This window comes from Chelonia mydas, chromosome 5 (genome assembly GCF_015237465.2).
Source record: "Chelonia mydas isolate rCheMyd1 chromosome 5, rCheMyd1.pri.v2, whole genome shotgun sequence".
Classification (NCBI taxonomy): domain Eukaryota; kingdom Metazoa; phylum Chordata; order Testudines; family Cheloniidae; genus Chelonia; species Chelonia mydas.
In genome coordinates this window covers 88,637,966-88,655,378 of record NC_051245.2, presented here as the reverse complement: position 1 = coordinate 88,655,378, position 17,413 = coordinate 88,637,966, and the positions used below count along the sequence as shown (strand labels likewise).

The 17,413-nt window shown below is 43.4% G+C and overlaps 1 protein-coding gene across 16 annotated transcripts in view; it reads right to left on the bottom strand.

Annotated features, from left to right (window-relative positions):
* The window catches only part of AGTPBP1 (ATP/GTP binding carboxypeptidase 1), a 167,029-nt gene that overhangs the window by 49,138 nt on the left and 100,478 nt on the right, over positions 1 to 17,413 (bottom strand). For all 16 annotated transcript variants that reach the window (XR_005225729.2, XM_037901764.2, XM_043547337.1 and 13 more), the window contains 7 exons: positions 16,517 to 16,600; positions 16,160 to 16,246; positions 15,925 to 16,073; positions 5,272 to 5,359; positions 4,324 to 4,468; positions 3,050 to 3,203; positions 2,091 to 2,271 (listed from right to left, as the gene is read on the bottom strand). Coding sequence is in view for 15 of the 16 variants with exons in the window: in XM_037901764.2 (XP_037757692.1) it covers positions 2,091 to 2,271; positions 3,050 to 3,203; positions 4,324 to 4,468; positions 5,272 to 5,359; positions 15,925 to 16,073; positions 16,160 to 16,246; positions 16,517 to 16,600 (888 nt within the window). In the remaining variant the exon portion in view is untranslated. The remainder of the gene's footprint in view (positions 1 to 2,090; positions 2,272 to 3,049; positions 3,204 to 4,323; positions 4,469 to 5,271; positions 5,360 to 15,924; positions 16,074 to 16,159; positions 16,247 to 16,516; positions 16,601 to 17,413) is intronic.

Genomic DNA, 17,413 nt, shown 5'->3' with positions numbered 1-17,413 from the left:
TATTTTAGATTTTTGGTTTTCAATCTACAGAGAGACATCCTTGGCATTCATGCATTAGCAGGAGTTTTTAAACCAGTGAGTGATTGCTGGAGTGTCTGTGAGTAAGTTCGGCCGAAGGGACAACCGAGCAGCCGTGAAGCCCACAGGGGCTATTTATGTTCCACATGTCAGCACCTTTAAGAAACTTTCTGAGCAAGTAGTCACACCTGCTGTCATGTTTACTAACTAAAGAGTAATTATAGATTTAACCTCAGAAAACTATTTCCACCTAAATTCTTAGTAGCCGAATGTAGTAAGTTGAGCTTCTCCTAGAATTCCTTAATAAAATGATATTGAAACATCTGTGACCATCCTTTTGGGAATTGGGTGGCGACACTAATATTAAAGAATGGCAGTGTGGAACCTTGTGGTTAAGCCTTAGTGAATTAAATTGGGAATTGTTTTTCCCCTGCTTTAGTTCTTTTTTTGACAAGGTGTTTGAATATGAATTGACTTCTATAACACCCTTCTAGCTGAGACAGATTATAAATCATCACCTTTTCTTGCATTAGATGTAAGGATTATTAATTTTTCAATGAGAATGTGTAAAATGTGTTGGATTTTGACCTTTTTATTTTTAATTTGTAATATCTTTGTATAACACATTTTAGTTAGTAGGCTTAGTTAATAGCAATATATAAAATTGTGTCAATTTGGTGTTCTTTAAGCCAGAAATCTGGGGACTTTAAGAAATTGAGAATATAGGGCAGATAAACAGCACATCCAATCTATTGTTCTACCAAGAGATATTTGTGAGGTGTATATGGGGATATGTAAAAACTATGATAAAATGTGTTCTGGAAAACCATATTGCAAAAGCAAGTTCTATGGAAGGTACTTATTTTTATAAGGTGCCACAAGTACTCCTGTTCTTTTTGCTGATACAGACTAAACACGGCTGCTACTCTGAAACCTATTTTTATAAATGCAATTTACAAAAACAAACAATATTTTAATAGTAAAATTCAGAGAAATCAACACAGAGATAGCATTACGTTCTTGTATAGGAATACATTTACACTACTGATTCTTCACCAATAAAAAAAATACTAGAAGACAGCTTTGTGAGAAATCTGGATTCATTACAGTATATAAACCTTAACCTAGGCTACATATTTGGGTCATAGTTGAATTACTTCACTGCTAGCTCTCCATTCCGACATCTGTGCTGCAGTAGCGTTCTAACATTCCAATGAGTTTGTGGCATACCTGGTACACATGACCTTGATGGATGAGGCTATGGCCCCATCACTATGTACGCTGCGCTTCCTTTTCCACTCTCACTGGCATAAGCCTCCCTATTAAATTCCATGTTACTACTTGTACCCAGGGCTGTGACTTAAAGCCACAGTTAATTCTTAGACAAAAGTGCCATCTCAAATCATAGTCACAGACAGCATATAAAAAGACTCTACATTTAAAAGTAAGTTCTTCATAGTCTGGATCATGCAGGCTCTTAAAATTACTAGTACATATGTTAAGAACCTAAGAATGGCCATACTGGGTCAGACCAAAGGTCCGTCCAGCCCAGTATCCTGTCTACTGACAGGTGCCCCAGAGGGAGTGAACCTAACAGGTAATGATCTAGTGATCTCTCTCCTGCCATCCATCGCCACCCTCTGACAAACAAAGGCTAGGGACACCATTCCTTACCCATGACTTAACCTCCATGAATTTATCCAGTTCTCTTTTAAACCCTGTTATAGTACTAGCCCTTCACAACCTCCTCAGGCAAGGAGTTCCACAGTTTGACTGTGCGCGGAGTGAAGAACCTCCTTTTATTTGTTTTAACCCTGCTACCCATTGTTTGACTGAAGAAAATCAGGAAAATATTTTGTCAGTAAGATTTGTATATAGTAGTTTTGTTAATTAGCAAACCACTCAAAAAAGGACTAAAAATCCAAATATGAAAAATCAAGTATGAATACTGATTGTATGTTAATTCTGGAAAACTACTGCATTTTTATTTTCAAGACTTAGACGTTGTTTTTATTACAAGATATAGAAAGAACTTTTATTAATTGTACTTCTGTGAGCACAGTTTAACTTACTTTCCATTGATGACACCATCTGGGTTGAGCATAGGGACAATTTTAAAAATATACGATTCTCGTAAACTCTGGGCAGTGGGGTTGTTACTCATAAGATATTCCAACGTTCCCTTCATAACCCAGCTTGCATTAGTCTCTCCAGGATGTACACGAGCAGATAAGAAAATGTAAGGACGATTCCCTAAAAGAAGCATTCACAAAAATTGCAAGATGTAATACAAGTAAATTAAAATAACAGTTTGAAAACAATAACTAGCTCGAGGTGGTGGATGGTGATGTACAGTGTTTTTCAAAATGCATTTGCATCAATTTGGGATGAAGTATGACAGGATTTTAGCATAAATATTGATTGTTACACAAGTGCCTCAATGGATTTTAAGTTTAATGCAACATGAAAAAACAACTACATAAGCACCATCTGTTAAAAGAATTGATGATTGGTAACTTATGTGATCTAATTTAAATTCCTCTCTTCATAAGATTAGGAGAAATTCAGAAAAAAATGGGGTGTTTTGGAGACCACATGGTGGTACCGTCACACGTCCTTATGTGATATTTATGAAATGGGCTCCATGGAAAATACATTTTTTGCACTAAAAAGAATTGCTATGAGATCATGAAGAACGCTAAAGAATGAGGAATTAGGGACTGTCTTGAAATAACATTTTAAAAATTTAGCATAAGAATAAATCTTGTTTGGCAGTTAACAGTACTTTTTTTTTTGGAAAAAAAAATCGTGTTTAGAAAACATGCAGGTCCAAAATTTATCTTTAACTATTCAAGAATCAGGTGGAGTTGTTTTGTTTGTTTTAAATGTGAGCAGACCAACCCCTGGCAATTTCATGAATATAACTGAGTTTTGCTATTTTTACAGAATTCCAGACAAATGAAGCATTAACATTTTTAGAAGGAGCTAATATTACATAATTTTAAGTGGATCAGAGAGAATTTATACTTACTGAACTGACAGATATGTTCATAGTAATTCGACTCTGGCATGGCTGTGATAGTGACTAAAGGGCAGCTGTTTCCAGACAGGGTCTCACACAGCATATCTTGTCGAAAATAGATCTGCTGAGGGTTGTGCATGGATTCCAATTTCTGAAGATGCATCTTCATCCCCAAAATGATGAAAAGGTACTTAAGTCCTTTGCAATTTTGTATATGACAAATAAAGATTTATTTAAGTATTTTATTTTTATTGTTCCAGGTATAGAAGATAATTCTCCCATCACTACTTTGGCCATGAAATACCTTTTAAGTTTCCACTACATCTACACCTGAATAATGTTTTCTTTTGTATAGAGTATTTTGAGTCTTTCTTAAATGTTTTTTGGAGCACTTTCTGCTTCTATGCGCCACCCATTTATTCTGTTTTCTACCAGATGATACTCCCTCAAGGAGCAGCCACTTGGTTTGTGAATGGGCCCAAATGATCAGCCTCATTCAATATTGATCTATTCTATATGTTGAGTCCCAGATCTGCTTTTGTTAATATAACCAATGCCGCAAATTCTAGTTAAGTATCTCACTTTGCTTTACAAACATTAACAAAGCCTCACAACACCCCAGTTTCACTCAATTCATTATCCTGAAAACGTCTCCTTTTTAATACTTCGTAATCTTAACCTTAGTAGTTCAGATACATCAATAATGAGCAAGGTGTAAGTAGACAGATAAGATATGATAGACAGTGTCAAATTAGTCTAGTTCTATCATCTTAGCCATGTATGCCTCATCAAATTCCCCCTGAAGTCCATGAAAAAACTCCCAATAGACTTCAATAGGAGATAGATCTACATCATGGTAAACAACGTCATTCTAGGCAACTTTACAGGAGTTATAGCCAGCTGTCAACTTTTATCCATACTCTCCTGCTGTCAGTGTTTTCAATGCCTTTTGGGGGAAGGAAGGGGAGAGAAGGGAACATCTAAGTCAATTACTGATATAGCTGTAATTCCTATAATCATCGGACATACTGTATAGGGAAAATGAAGGTCATGTCAAATTTCTTGAAGTTTTTGTTCTAAAGAACAAGCAAACCAATTACATATATTGTAACATACGGATTCCTTTCTTATTTGAACTTTTGATGAGAGTGTTTTATTACTTTTCAACATATATGCTTTCATATCTATGAACTAATATTTAGAAGCAAGCAGTGTTTTCTCATGGAAAGAGATACAGTAATATAAATGGACATCCAAGTAATCCAGTTCAAGGATTCGCTCACCCTTAAAGTTGAATACGTGTATGGATAGTGGTAAGCAAAGTAGCAGACATCATCCTTGTGTGGGAAGTTCACGGTGAATGTAATTGTGTAATAGGATTTTCCTTTCTGACCACCAGCAGCAATTGAACTTCTAGCAAAGTGATTCCTAAAAGTGAAGTGAAACCAACATAAAAAAAGTGTTAGAGATTTGTAGATATTTTTCCTCCATCAGATGTTATCATTTCTGAACCTATAATGAAAACCCTCTGGCTCTGAGAAGTGAGAGATCACACTATGGTTACACTTGTATGCTGTTGTGTACACTGCTGCTACTACTGGTAGCGCACACTGGAGTAGAAATGGTGGGAAATTTTAATGGGGTGGGGGTGGAAGGGGGAACCAAAACAGACAGCCATTGAACAGAATGGATGACAAGTGGGGACCCTACAGCTCCTCCCACGACAGGGCCATTTGTGAAGATATGCAGTTTTCCTGTTTTACCTTCTAAAGATCTCGCCAATAAAAAAAAAAAAAAAAAAAAAAAAAGGAGTGATACCTAGAAAGAGGTTCCATCACAGGATCCCAAAGAGAAAGTCAACAATACCACATGCAAAGTATTAAAGGTATTAAGGTTAAGTTCTTAATAAAAATATGCTTAAATATTTATATACACAAGTTATTGAATTAATACAATTTTCCCAGAAAGTTTTATCAACACAGCATTAACAAAATACTTAATTTATTTTCTAAATTCATTTGTCAACATCTAAAACTTCAAAAAAAAAAAAAAAAATAAAAAAAACCAAACAAACCCACCACCACACAACTGCTTTGCAATAGAAATATTACAAGTAAATTACCACAATAAATTTCATGGATGTGCTTGTTCTATTCATGTAAATTAGATTTTGTTCTAATCTTCAACGTAACACAGATTTGCTTACCTCCATTTTTTGTTGGCATACTTACTTGTAGTAACAAATATCTGTCCCAACACGAGTCCACCATGGCCTGGAATTTAACGCCTCCTGAACAGAATACATGAGGGGCTGCATACCTTTAAGAAAAATGCATTAGATTTTTATCTTAAGGTCATAGAATTCTGTTTGTACAGTTAATGAGCAGTGGATCACATCTGAATAAAGTCTCATGTGAGCACACTATATTCATTTTACTTTTTATAGAAGTCTAACCTACAGAGTCCATTATAAAGAATGAATGTCATACCATCTTCTAACTAACAGCCAAGAGACATATTAAATGAAAAATGACTCAAGATGAGCAAAGTACAAATGAAGCGGTCAAGGTTCCTTCCCCACTCTGAACTCTAGGGTACAGATGTGGGGACCTGCATGAAAACCTCCTAAGTTTACTTTTACCAGCTTACGTTAAAACTTCCAAGGTGCAAACTATTTTACCCTTTGCCCTTGGACTTCCACTGCCACCACCAAATGTTTATCTGGGTTTATTTATTAGGAAAGCGTTGTTTGGAAACGTCTTTCCCCCCAAAATCCTCCCAACCCTTGCACCCCACTTCCTGGGGAAGGTTTGGTAAAAATCCTCACCAATTTGCATATGTGACCACAGACCCAAACCCTTGGATCTTAAGAACAATGAAAAAGCATTCAGTTTCTGAAAAGAAGGATTTTAATAGAAGTAAAAAGTAAAAAAGAATCACCTCTGTAAAATCAAGATGGTAAATACCTTACAGTGTAATTAGATTCAAAACAGAGAATCCCTCTAGGCAAAACCTTTGACACAGACAGGAATATCCATTCTATTCAGCACTGCTTAGTTTCTCAGCCATTTAAAGAAATCATAATCTAACGCATATCTAGCTAGATTACTTATTAAATTCTAAGACTCCATTCCTGTTCTGTCCCTGGCAAAAGCATCACACAGACAGACACAAACCCTTTGTTTTTCTCCCTCCTCCCAGCTTTTGAAAGTATCTTGTCTCCTTATTGGTCATTTTGGTCAGGTGCCAGTGAGGTTATCCTAGCTTCTTAACCCTTTACAGGCGAGAGGATTTTTCCTCTGGCCAGGAGGGATTTTAAAGGGGTTTACCCTTCCCTTTATATTTATGACAGAAGCATAGGTCAAAAAGACTAAATGTAATTTAAAAATAATGTAGTGGCACGAATGGACACTAAAACAGTAAGAACCTGGATTTAAATCACATCTAACCCACTGTCACTACAAAGTTTCATAGAAAGTCTCAGCCCTCTTGTATCTCAGTCCACACACCTGAACTGGCATGTGAGCAAACCTTCAGTGCACAGCAGCAGGGTCGAAACCAAGGGAGGGCAAACTACGGCCCGCGGGCCAGATCCGGCCCGTGAGGGCGTTCAGTTCAGCCCGCAGGATTGCCAGCCTTGTGGCTCAGCGGGGCTAAGGCAGGCTCCCTGCCTGCCCTGGCGCTGCTCCCGGAAGTGGCCGGCACCACGTCCCTGTGGCTCCTGGGGGCGAGAGGCAGAGGGCTTTGTACACTGCCCTCGCCTGCAGGCACCACCCCCTGCAGCTCCCACTGGCTGGGAACTGGAAACCACGGCCAAAGGGAGCTATGGGGATGGTACCCACAGGTGAGAGCAGTGCGCGGTGGAGCTGCCTGCCCCGCCCCACCGCACCCCCAGGAGCCACTGCCGGACATGCTGGCCACTTCCAGGAGTGGCATTGGCCCAGGGCAGGCAGGGAGCCTGCCTTAGCCCTGCTGCCACCTTGGAGCTGCTCAAGGTAAGTGGCACGGGACTGGAGCCTGCACCCCGAACCCTTCCTGCACCCCACTCCTCTGCCCTGAGCCGCCTAACCCCCTGCCTTGAGCCTCCTGCCACACTCCACACCCCCTCCAGTACCCCAACCCCGTCCCAAGCACCCTGCCACACCCCGCACCCCAACCTCCTGTCCTGAGCCCTCTCCTGTATCCCAACCCCTTGCCCTGAGCCCCCTCCTGCACCCCAACCTCCTGCCCCAGCCCTACATTCATGGCCCTGCATACAATTTCCCCACCCAGATGTGGCCCTTGGGCCAAAAAGTTTGCCTACCCGTGGTCTAAACAGAGCAATTAATATGCAACGTTAGTGTGCTTTAGAAATCACAGTCCCATAGTATGCATTACCCCACTGAGCAGACAAGCCTGCAGTCAGTTTGGACTATCTAGCAACTTCATAAAAATTAAAATTTGCTAATGAATAACTAGGAAGCAGATAATAGGACTTACTTTGTTTGAGTCCATTATTTGTTAAGAATAGTTCACTTAGCTCTAAAGAGGAATTTTACACATTTCATAGCAAGGTTTCAGGGAAAGGATTATGACTTTTGAGTTGCCGGAAGTAGTTTAGAAAAAATCTGAGCAAGAAGTTTACGTGGACAACACATTGCAAAGACCCGTTATGTGTTACGTATCCGGTCTTACTCCAAGTGATTCTCCACACAGATTCCACTCTGGATGACTACTAATTGCCTAGTTTTTTAGAAGTGAACTACGATTGTCGGGTAGCCCTACCCAAACTAGTATTTGACCTGGAAGCTTGTATCAAGGAATAGTGAATGATAAATGTGTGGCTCAAGCTCCATGTTGCTGTTCTACCTATCGCTGATACTGGGAAGTGAACTAAGCAGGCCACCGAGGCCATTTGAGCCCTAATAAGTCTAGGGGGATCTTCCATATCCAGATTGTAACAAGTCTTGATATAGACCAAGGCCCACTTAGCCCTGGTCTACACTACGAGTTTAGGTCGAATTTAGCCGCGTTAGATCGATTTAACCCTGCACCTGTCCACACAACAAAGCCATTTTTGTCGACTTAAAAGGCTCTTAAAATCGATTTCTGTACTCCTCCCCGAGGGGATTAGCCCTGCAATCAACAACATCGCTGGGTCGAATTTGGGGTAGCGTGGATGCAATTTGACGGTATTGGCCTCCGGGAGCTATCCCAGAGTGCTCCGTTGTGACCGCTCTGGACAACGCTCTCAACTCAGATGCACTAGCCAGGTACACAGGAAAAGCACCGGGAACTTTGAAATTTAATTTCCTGTTTGGCCAGTGTGGCGAGCTCATCAGTAGAGGTGACCATGCAGTCCCAGAATCGCAAAAGAGCTCCAGCATGGACCGAATGGGAGGTACTGGATCTGATCACTGTATGGGGAGATGAATCTGTACTATCAGAACTCCGTTCCAAAAGAGGAAATGCCAATATATTTGGGAAAAAAAAAAAAGAAAGAAAAAAAAAAAAACACAAAACTCCAAGGGCATGATGGACAGAGGCTATAACAGGGACCCGCAGCAGTGCCGCGTGAAAATTAAGGAGCTCAGGCAAGCCTACCAAAAACCAAAGAGGCAAACGGCCACTCCGGGTCAGAGCCCCAGACATGCTGGTTCTATGATGAGCTGCATGCAATTCTAGGGGGTGCCCCTACCACTACCCCACCACCTGTCCATGGACACCTGAAAGGGGGGGGGAGGGTGGGGAGTCTCACGCAACAGGGATGAGGATTTTGGGGAGGAGGAAGATGATGACACAACAGGCAAGCGGAGAAACCGTTCTCCCAACAGCCAGGAACTATTCATCACCCTGGAGCCAATACCCTCCCAAGGCAGGCTCCCGGACCATGAAGCCAGAGAAGGCACCTCTGGTGAGTGTACCTTTGTAAATATAATACATGGTTTAAAAGCAAGTGTGTTTAATGAGTAATTTGCCCTGAAGACTTGGGCTGGATTCACGGCCAGTACAGCCACTGGAAAAGAAGGCCAATGGCATTTTGGGATGTATATGTAGGGGCATTGCCAGCAGATCGAGGGATTTGATCGTTCCCCTCCATTCGACATTGGTGAGGCCTCATCTGGAGTACTGTGTCCAGTTTTGGACCCCACACTACAAGAAGGATGTGAAAAAATTGGAAAGAGTCCAATGGAGGGCAACAGAAATGATTAGGGGACTGGAACACATGACTTATGAGGAGAGGCTGAGGGAACTGGGATTGTTTAGTTTGCGGAATGAGGGGGGGATTTGATAGCTGCTTTCAACTATCCGAAAGCGTAGCTGGAAAGGGTTCCAAAGAGGATGGATCTAGACTGTTCTCAGTGGTAGCTGATGACCGAACAAGGAGTAATGGTCTCAAGTTGCAGTGGGGGAGGTTTAGGTTGGATATTAGGAAAAACTTTTTCACTAGGAGGGTGGTGAAACACTGGAATGCGTTACCTAGGGAAGTGGTGGAATCTCCTTCCTTAGACATTTTTAAGATCAGGCTTGACAAAGCCCTGGCTGGGATGATTTAGTTGGGGATTGGTCCTGCTTTCAGCAGGGGGTTGGACTGGATGACCTCCTGAGGTCCCTTCCAACCCTGATATTCTATAATTCTATGAAAAGTCTGTTAATGTGTCTGGGGATGGAGCGGAAATCCTCCAGGGACATTATTAAGGGGTGGCCATTCCTGCTGGGCTGTTTGCCTGTGGCTGAAAAGAAATCATCCCCACTCTTAGCCATGCGGTGGGGAGGAGAGGAGGGCACGTTCATGCTGAGCTGTTCGCATTTGGCTGGCAGGGATCGTCCCTGATACTAGTCATGCGGTGGGAGGAGGGGTGAAGCGATCATCCCAGAGACTTGGATTGGGGGTGGGGGCAGGGTTTAGTTGGGTTTGTGCTGCACATTAAAAGGAGGGGCTGCTGTTTTTGGGTTAAATGGCCAACCCAACGGGTGCTTGGTATGGGAAAGGAGGGCACTGCTGTTTGAAACCATTCCATTATGGAGGCTGAAGAAGCCAAAAGACTGCGGCTTACCATGGCTGCCTGCAAGCCGACTTCTGTTGCCCAGCCCTGCGTGTGATCTCTCACATCAAACCGGCAGACCCTCAATATAAGAGGCAAAATGGACCTTGTACAGAAAGCACATCTGCTATGTAATGTTAACAGCTTGGTTCACCATGAAAGAGTCTATCCATTGTCTTCTAAAATGTGTCTTTTTAAATACTACTCTCCCTTTTTTCCTCCCGCAGCTGCAAATGTTTCTACGCTCCCCCTATTATCTCCATCCCAGAGGCTAGCGCAGATAAGGTGGGAAGAAAAAAAACAAAAAACAAAAAACCACGCACTCGCAATGAAATGTTCTCTGAGCTCCTGCAGTCCTCCCGCACCGAAAGAGCTCAGCAGAATGTGTGGAGGCAAACAATGGCAGAGTCCAGGAAAACAGAAAATGAACGCGAGGACAGGAGGGACAGGTAAGATGAGAGGTTGTAGGAGCAAGAGGAAAGGTGGCAGCAGCATGATGAGAGGAAGAAGGATGCAATGCTGAGGCTACTGGGGGGGATGAAACTGATATGCTCTGGGGCCTGGTGGAGCTGCAGAAAAGACAGCAGGAGCACAGATCGCTGCTGCAGCCTGTGTAACCGCCCACCCTCCTCCCCAGGTTCCAAAGCCTCCTCACCCAGATGACCAAGAACACGGGGACGGCACACTCCGGGCACCCAACCACACCACCTCAGAGGACTGCCCAAGCAACAGAAGACTGTTTTGAAGCGCAGTGTGGCCTTGTCTTTCCCTCCTCCCCTCATCAACCACCCCACCTGGTGCTTCCCTCCTCCCCAACCCTCTCCCGGGCTACCTCGGCAGTTATCCCCTTATTTGTTTGATGAATAAATAAAGAATGCATGATTTTTAAACTGTGACTTTATTGCCTCTGCAAGCGGTGATTGAAGGGTGGTTGGCTTACAGGGAAGTAGAGTGAACCAAGGGGGCAGGTTTTCATCAAGGAGAAACAAACAGAACTGTCACACCGTAGCCTGGTCAACCATGAAACTGGTTTTCAAAGCTTCTCTGATGCATAGCACGCCCTGCTGTGCTCTTCTAATCGCCCTGGTGTCTGGCTGCATGTAATCAGTGGCCAGGCGATTTGCCTCAACCTCCCACCCCACCATAAACGTCTCCCCCTTACTCTCACAGATATTGCAAAGCACACAGCAAGCAGCAACAACAATGGGAATATTGGTTTTGCTGAGGTCTAACCGAGTCAGTAAACTGCACCAGCGTGCTTTTCAACATCCAAATGCACATTCTACCACCATTCTCCACTTGCTCAGCCTGTAGTTGAACAGCTCCTTATTACTGTCTAGGGTGCCTGTGTATGGCTTCATAAGCCATGGCATTAAGGGGTAGGCTGGGTCCCCAAGGATAACTATAGGCATTTCAACATCCCCAACAGTTATTTTCTGGTCTGAGAAGTAAGTCCCTTCCTGAAGCTGTTCAAACAGACCAGAGTTCCTTAAGATGCGAGCGTCATGTACCTTTCCCGGCAATCCCACACTGATGTCGATGAAACATCCCTTGTGATCCACCAGTGCTTGCAGCGCCATTGAAAAGTACCCCTTGCGGTTTACGTAATGGCTGCCAAGGTGGTCCGGTCCCAAGACAGGGATATGTGTTCCGTCTATCACCCCACCACAGTTAGGGAATCCCATTGCAGCAAAGCCATCCACTATGACCTGCACGCTTCCCAGAGTCACTACCTTGATAGCAGCAGCTCAGTGATTGCATTGGCTACTTGGATCACAGCAGCTTCCACAGTAGATTTGCCCACTCCCAGTTGATTCCCGACTGATCGGTAGCTCTCTGGCGTTGCAAGCTTCCAGAAGGCTATCACCACTCGCTTGTGAGGGCTGCTCTCATCTTGGTATTCTTGCGCTTCAGGGCAGGGGAAAGCAAGTCACAAAGTTCCATGAAAGTGTCCTTATGCATGCGAAAGTTTTGCAGCCACTGGGAATTATCCCAGACCTGCAACATTATGCGGTCCCACCAGTCTGTGCTCGTTTCCCAGGCCCAGAATCGGCGTTCCACGGCATAAACCTGCCCCATTGCCACCAGTATGCCCAAATTGCCGTACTTTGAGAGAAGTCTGCGTCCATGTCCTCATCACTCTCATCACCGCGCTGCCACCACCTCCTCTTGCAGGTTCTGGTTCTGCACATACTGCAGGATAATGCGCGAGGTGTTTACAATACTCATAAATGCCGTGGTGATCTGAGCGTGCTCCAGGCTTGCTATGGTATGGCATCTGCAGGAGAGTAGAGTTGCAGCGGAAGAGGTGGCTGACGACTGATGCCACGAGAATAGATATTTATAGAGAACGACGAGAGGACCTGCGAGGTGGATTCATGAGGGCAGGAGAGTAGAGTAGAGGCGGAAGTTAGCACCGCACACATTTCCTGAGGAAGAACACCTGTACCCTGGAGCCCATGACAGACAACATGGAGAAATTTGCTATTGAGACAACAGCAGCAGAGGGCAGAGTTGCAGCGGAAGCGGTGGATAACTATGGTTAGCAGTCCTACTGCACCGTCTGCTGAAAGCAATATGGCATCCGCACGGAAAAAAGGCAGGAAACGATTGTCTGCCATTGCTTTCACGGAGGGAGGGGCGACTGACGACATGTACCCAGAACCATCTGCGACAATGTTTTTGCCCCATCAGGCATTGGGAGCTTAACACAGAATTCCAATGGGTGGTGGAGACTGCGGGAACTGTGGAATAGCTAGCCACAGTGCACCACTCCGTAACTCAATGCTAGCCATGGTAGTGAGGACGCACTCCGCCGACTTAATACGCTTAGTGTGGACATACGCAAACGACTGTATAAAATCGATTCTAAAAAACGACTTCTATAATATTGACTTAATTTCACAGCGTACACATACCTTAGTCTCTGGGATGATATGGGTTGTCTCAAAACTTTCAGCAAACACCATAAAGAAAGTGTGTACCGGAATGGCCTGGTTCTATCTAATGTGAAGTTTCATTTCACCTGGCGTAGAACATGGGTTAGGAAAGAAAACCAGGAAGTGAATCGACAGATTGACAAGGAAGTTGGAAGCTGCCTTGCATAGAAAACTTTAGGGTGAGACCCGAGGGAGTCCTTGCCCTTGTGGAAGACCATATATGGGGGGCCTGGCCTTGAGGACCTGAATCCCTCCTATCTGAAAGGCAAAATGCTACCAGAAAGGCAGTTTTCACTGATAAACAGAGCAGGTAGCTGTAGGCGAAGAGGGAGACTCCATCAATATAATCAATAGTGAAACAGGGTCTCAAGAAGCAGGGGTTTTTCCTGACTGGTGAGTGTAAAGTCTAGAACCCAGGCCTGCGAGCTCCCAGGCCGCTGACATCTTCATGTTGCCACCCAGCAGCAGCTGTCACAAGCTTGAACTCCACTTGCCCATGCCCTACTGTGGACACAGACCATGGGAAGCAGTCTGACAGGCTGCAGCCCCGTGTCTCCTGACTGGCTCCCTTGCCTATATAAACTCAAGAGGTATTTCAGGACATGTGCAGGCACCAGCCCAGATCTCCTGGAACTGACACGACCATTCCAGCTCCTTGCTCCTGAACTCCTGGCTTTGACCCCAGATTGACTTGGACTTCATCTCCTGACCCAGCCCCTGAAACCTGACTCGAACTCTGAACCTTGGTATTGATCCTGGCCTGGAACCTATGGACTCCTCTGCTACTCCCAGCCTCAGGGTTTACCTAGCTCTGACCCTTGGTCCTGACTGCCCTCACTGTGGGATGTGAAAAAGACAACGTGGTCTTGTAAATAGGGAGGATTTGCAGAGATCACTGCCAGCTAAACCCTTATCAGGCTTAGAGACAGACCCAAATATTTCAGGGAAAGTAAACTGTCTAGTATCACTGCAGTTGGAGCTGCCATTGGAGAAAGGTGTTGCTGAACTGCCTAAATAGAAACATTTCTTTCATTTGGCTTTTTATATCGGCCTGGTTAAAGGTTTTCCATCATGAAGCAAGATGTTGAACAGTAGTAGATCAGCTTCTTTCTGAAGACATTATCCAGGCAGCATTCAAGCTATCCAGTGCAAGGATGTCTGGTTTGGGTACAGGCTCTGGCCTTGTTCTGAGAGTCCAGGTTGGGCAGAACCAGCAAGGTAAGGAGTTTCTCTAGGTCTGAGTACCAAAATTGCCTAGCTCATGCTATCCTGTCTCCCCCACAGTGGACAGTACCAGATGCTTCAGAAGGTGTAACAGAGGTGTGGAATCCATCCTAACCTCCATTAGAGATTGGGCTCCAGCCTTCAAGCAGGAGGTTTAATATTCCTTCCAAAAATTTTGATAGGAAAATACAAGAGGGTTTAGACATTTCTATGGATAACAAGAATATCGAGCGTTCTTGCTAAATTCTTGGCCTAAACAACTTCTTGTGACAATGAGTCCCTCATTTTAATTATGGGCTCTGTGAAAAAGTATTATCCTGCAATGATTGCAACTACTGAGTGGGCACCTGAACTTTTCTTGGTGGGTTATAAGTCAAAATGGAGCCTTCTGTTTCTGCCTGGCTGCACAGCTGATTCAGAGAAACACTATTTAACTTTCAATTTGATTATCCAGAGAAACGGAGAATAGCTTCACACTTAGTTGGACTCTCGGGCCTAAACAGCAGGGCTTCATGCTCTGCCCACTGATCTCTACATTCCGCTTTGATCCATGTCACAAGCAGGCTCTTTTGGTGTTCAGGTCTTTTGAGTAACAGACTATGCCTGACATTCAGTACAAGACTGCCAACTAAGTCTCAAGCATCCTCCACTAGAAAGAGTTTGATGGGTTCTTTGTGCTCCTCCAGGTTCAGGAAGTGAAGGCAAGACAGATGGAACATCTATCTAGGTCTGATCTTTCACTCAAGTACCGAAGGCATTGAACACAGCTGTCTGTGACCAACACTGTGGCATCACAAGAACCACAGAACCTGAAGTCTGCCTTAATAATGCCATAGAGGTTTGCAGACCCAACTACTGGTACAGAGAGCCAGGAAGGCTGAAAAACACTAGAGCTGAAAAACTAGCTCTGGATGGCCACATTGACACTGGTGAAAAAAACAGCTTTTAAAAGAACTAAACTGACCAGGAAAATGCCCAAAAGGACAAAAAAAAGAAAGACTGATGAAGGAAGTGTTCTAAGGCCACTGATCCTTTGGTGGATGGAAGAAAAGAACAGTAGTGGGGACCATGCTCTTTTTTATGTCAGCATGTAGTTTGGAAGAGTGTATGCCCAGCCCCAACAGACACTACTGGCTAGAAATTTCAGATATCACATGGGAAGTACGAACATTTCCAAAGTGGGGATGCAAATAAACAATTTTGAAAAGAGAACTTGAGTTTTTTTCCACTTAAACCTACAGCTCATTCTGGTCTCCTACATGGATTTACTGATTACATTCAGTAACATGACATTTTCCCTCACACATAAATCCCCAAAATCCAGGAGACAAAGTTGTTTGACAATGTTTGCACTTATTTTCATTTACTAAAACATGCAAAAACTTTCAAGGAGGGCCTTAATGGCTCCCAGTTTTCATCCCCTTGGCGCAATGTAGAACAACTCAGCTTTTCTTTTCCAGCACCTTATGATAATAGCCTTACCCCAATTTTAGTAGGAGCCTGGAACAGCATTCTTATACTTCAGTTTTACTCAAAAAATAATTGTAATGACATCACCACATGAAATATTATGAGTTTCATTTGTAAGAAAGATGAATAATCTAGTGATCCCAGGGGGGAAAGGTATCCTGTTCTGGATAGTCCAGTAGGTCTCCCTACATGCTAGTTTTCCATCCCTTTTGAAAAGAGGTCTTACCATAATTAAACTGACTGTTCGACTTTTCACAGTTGATGATGTTAAACCGGTAACCAATGCCTGGCCGCATTCCACTGACTTCAAAATAAAACCATTGGTGATAGTGATTGCTGTTTATATCTGAGTTCAGAATGAGATCATACTCGTTTCTGAAGATTAACAAAGAGAAATAAGTCTTCTTAAAATAAGAAATTTGCAGTATATATGCAAAATAAGAAAATGAAAGATATCTTACTTTCTAATTTGAATAACTTTGCGCAGATTTCCAGACTCAAATTTGGAGTTGAACTTCAAAAACTCCCCCTCTTCTGGCACTGAATAACTTTAAAAAGAAAGAAAAAAAAAAGAGAGACCATTGTAAGTAAAATGGATCTTTGGAACTCATTTGTTAATTCAGATTTTTGATTGGAAATCTATCTAGAATAAATACATTCAGGATTACAGCAAAAATGGTACAGTATTGTCCTGATTAAGACAGGCTTTACCACAGACTTCACATCTACTGTACTTTATCTTAAGCCAGAATAGTTTCCTTAAAGAAAGCAAAATTGACAATCAAATTGAAGATTGTTTTACAACAAATATAGCCTACCTGGGATTATCAAGGTCATACATGATTCTGTCTATAATATCATTCTGATGGATCAGTCTTTCAATATCTTGGGATATTTTTGTCCTGTAGTAAGAAGAGAATCCTCACTTAAAATACATTTTACAACAGTAACTAGAAATGGTACATAATTTGTGTGTCAACAAAGCTATAACACAAACATGCAGGGTCTGATTTTCAGTGAAGCCTCCATGTCATCCCCATGTGTGCACTTGTGGTGTGCAAGCACCTGCATATACACAGGTGACCAATTCTAACACTTGCATGTGCAGGGGTTGCATCTTCATGTACAAAACCCATTGGGGTTTAACTTTTATGAAATAATTTGTTATAATTATAGCAGAAGCTCAGTATGTGATGATCTATATTATTTGGTATTAGTGCTTAAAACTAGGTAACCTTTGAAAATGATTCCGTTATAAGAGTAATTTATACAAGTCCTTCTGTAACTAAAATTATAAGGGATTTTAGGAGGTAGGCCAATGTTTCTCAAATGTGGCCACTGTGGCCACGTGAGGCTTTTTGTGCGGCCACGACAGCCTCCTTGGAAGTGATTGGGGGATGGAGGGGGAGGAGAGAAAAGCATCGGCCCCTCCCACTCCCTCCTTGTTGCTCCTTGATGCGCCACCCTGCACCGCCGCTGGAGAGAGGTGGGGCACAACGCTGCACGAGCAAGGTGAGTTCTTGACCCACCTTGTGGGGAGGGGGTTTGGGCAGCAGGCTCCAGCAGCGGGACTTCGGGAGCCTGGCCGTGACCCCAGGCTCTGACTGCGGGACAGCGAATACTGACACACACACACCCGGCTCTGGCCACGCAGCCCTGGCCTCCAGCTGTGGGGCTTCAGCCTCCAAGACCTGCTTCCAGCTATGTGGCAGATG